Source organism: Nelumbo nucifera, chromosome 4, assembly GCF_055504915.1.
Source record: "Nelumbo nucifera cultivar China Antique chromosome 4, China Antique-T2T, whole genome shotgun sequence".
NCBI lineage: Eukaryota > Viridiplantae > Streptophyta > Magnoliopsida > Proteales > Nelumbonaceae > Nelumbo > Nelumbo nucifera.
Genome location: NC_142652.1, coordinates 1,787,314 through 1,789,438, shown reverse-complemented (window position 1 = coordinate 1,789,438; position 2,125 = coordinate 1,787,314). Strand labels below are relative to the sequence as shown.

At 44.4% G+C, this 2,125-nt stretch overlaps 1 protein-coding gene across 1 annotated transcript; it reads left to right on the top strand.

Moving 5' to 3' along the window:
- Positions 1–1,394, top strand: LOC104591899 (ethylene-responsive transcription factor LEP-like). Its single transcript, XM_010251032.3, has one exon. It carries the CDS (start codon positions 259–261, stop codon positions 1,114–1,116), a length of 858 nt encoding a protein of 285 aa, XP_010249334.1. The 5' UTR covers positions 1–258; the 3' UTR covers positions 1,117–1,394.
- Positions 1,395–2,125: the final 731 nt, after the last annotated feature.

Genomic DNA, 2,125 nt, shown 5'->3' with positions numbered 1-2,125 from the left:
AATGAAGAGAGGAAGGTGCCAAGGTATGATATTACCATTTTGGAAAAGCTCAAGGGCAGCGAAGGTAAAATGCCAGGGATATATTAAGTAGATTCTTTATTTAAACGGCTAACGTGCAGCTGAGAAACAATCCCAATCTCGTCGAGAGAAGAAGAAGATACTTTCTTTCTCTGGATCAAACTCCTCTCTCTCTCTCTCTGTTCAGAGTTACAAACAGAAAAGGAAAAAGACCATAGCTTCAGAATCTCGGTCTCTGTTATGGATTTCACCAACACAGCAACAAACCCGTCTTCGTCTTCGTCTTCATCACCTTCCATGTTTTTCCAGGAGAAAAAGAGCAAAAAGAAGCAGCACCAGCAGCAGGAAAGTACAGGGAGGTTTCTGGGTGTTCGAAGAAGGCCATGGGGACGATACGCAGCAGAGATAAGAGACCCATCAACCAAAGAGAGACATTGGCTGGGCACATTCGACACCGCCGAAGAGGCCGCTTTGGCCTACGACAGAGCCGCACGCTCCATGCGCGGATCTCGCGCTCGCACCAACTTCGTGTACTCGGACATGCCACCCGGTTCTTCTATAACCTCTATAATCTCTCCCGACGAAACCCAACATGACCTCTCGGCCCTCTTCGTCCCTCCCCCCGAAAACGATCCTACCACCCAACTCTACTTCTGTCAGGAATCCGGAAATGCGTGCAACTTCTCCACCGGTTATCCTGCGGTGTCGGCCGGTGACTCATGGATTCCAGCAGCGAGTGTTTCTGAACCATCCGTTGTGGGAGCAGCAGGCGTCAGTTCACAGCCTCACCAATTCTACGATAGCACGGAGCTCCCTCCGTTGCCGTCTGACGTTTCGAGTTGTTTCAGTAGTTCGAACGTGCCTCTGTCGGGTTATGATATGGGGGAGGGAGCTTGGCCCGAGGCAACGAGCTTTCTTGGGTTTTCGGAGCAAATGACAACAAATGGATTCGAAACAGTTGAAACGGGGTCGTGTTTGGGTTTTGATTCCAGCGAGTTCGTTCACAGCCCGCTATTTGGCCGGATGCCGCCGGTTTCCGACGCTGTATCCACAATTGCGGATGGTTTCGATTTGGGTGCTTCCGCTTATTTCTTCTGATGCTCGCTTTGTTGTAGCCTGTAGGGTTTCGGTTTTTGATTTCGTACGTGCTGCAGCCTCTTTTTTGTTTTGTTTTGGGTTTTTCTTCTGTTTTTAATTTTTAAAATTTTCATTAAAAAGTTGCTTTATTTCGGTGAGACGAACTGACGAAGGGATGCATGGTATATGGCATGGTATCTGTAAATCATCACTCATCAGAAGAGTTTTGGTTTTGGAAAGGGGAGAGAGAGGGACTCGGATGATGAGTTTTTTAATTTAATTTGGAATTTTAGGGCGAACGCGAAGCTTTTTTTATCCCCCTTTTGAAAAATGGAATTCTCCTCTTCTTTTTCCTTTGAATTCACTTTGGTGTTGGTGTCATCACTCATCAGCAGTGATTTCATTCCGCTGTGGCTTTAGCCTTTAGGAGAGTTGGGAGTTGGACGTCTTGGGTTGGGACTAGCGGAATATAATAGCTGGGTTTCCCAATGCAAATGCATGTCCCAGACACTCCCAGTTATGTTGCACATGGCGAAAACACAAAATGGAGTAGAGATTAGAGGGTGGTTGTTTTATATTTTGTAAATATATAAGGGATTATCAAGTAAGTATATATGGGTCATGGGATGTTTCTTTTTGAGTGTGTGATTTAAGGGATTCGTGGCAGACCAACCAACCACCCGTGAAAGGTGAAACTAGCACTCGGCATGGTTTCTTTTGTTGAGTTTTGAGTGATGTTCACAATAACATAATTAAGCTTAAAGAAATAAATATACCAAGGGAGCATGGAATTGAACAACTATGGAAGGAAATCCAAGACAACCCCCCAAAAGGAAGAAGTTGGTGCGGTGTAGCAGTAAGCATTGAGCATGGGGGCAAAAAGTTAATTATTATTGATTGAGTTGAGGGCCGGGGTTAAAAGTTAATAGTTACATGGGCAAAAATATAAATGAGATGTAACTAAAAATTATTATTATGGGAATTTTAATAAAAGATATTATAATTACCTTTACTGATACTGAATTCAGAG

What these genes read in the sequence shown, in the direction of transcription:
- LOC104591899 (XM_010251032.3), top strand. Translation starts at nt 259, where the DNA reads ATGGATTTCACCAACACAGCAACAAACCCGTCTTCGTCTTCGTCTTCA.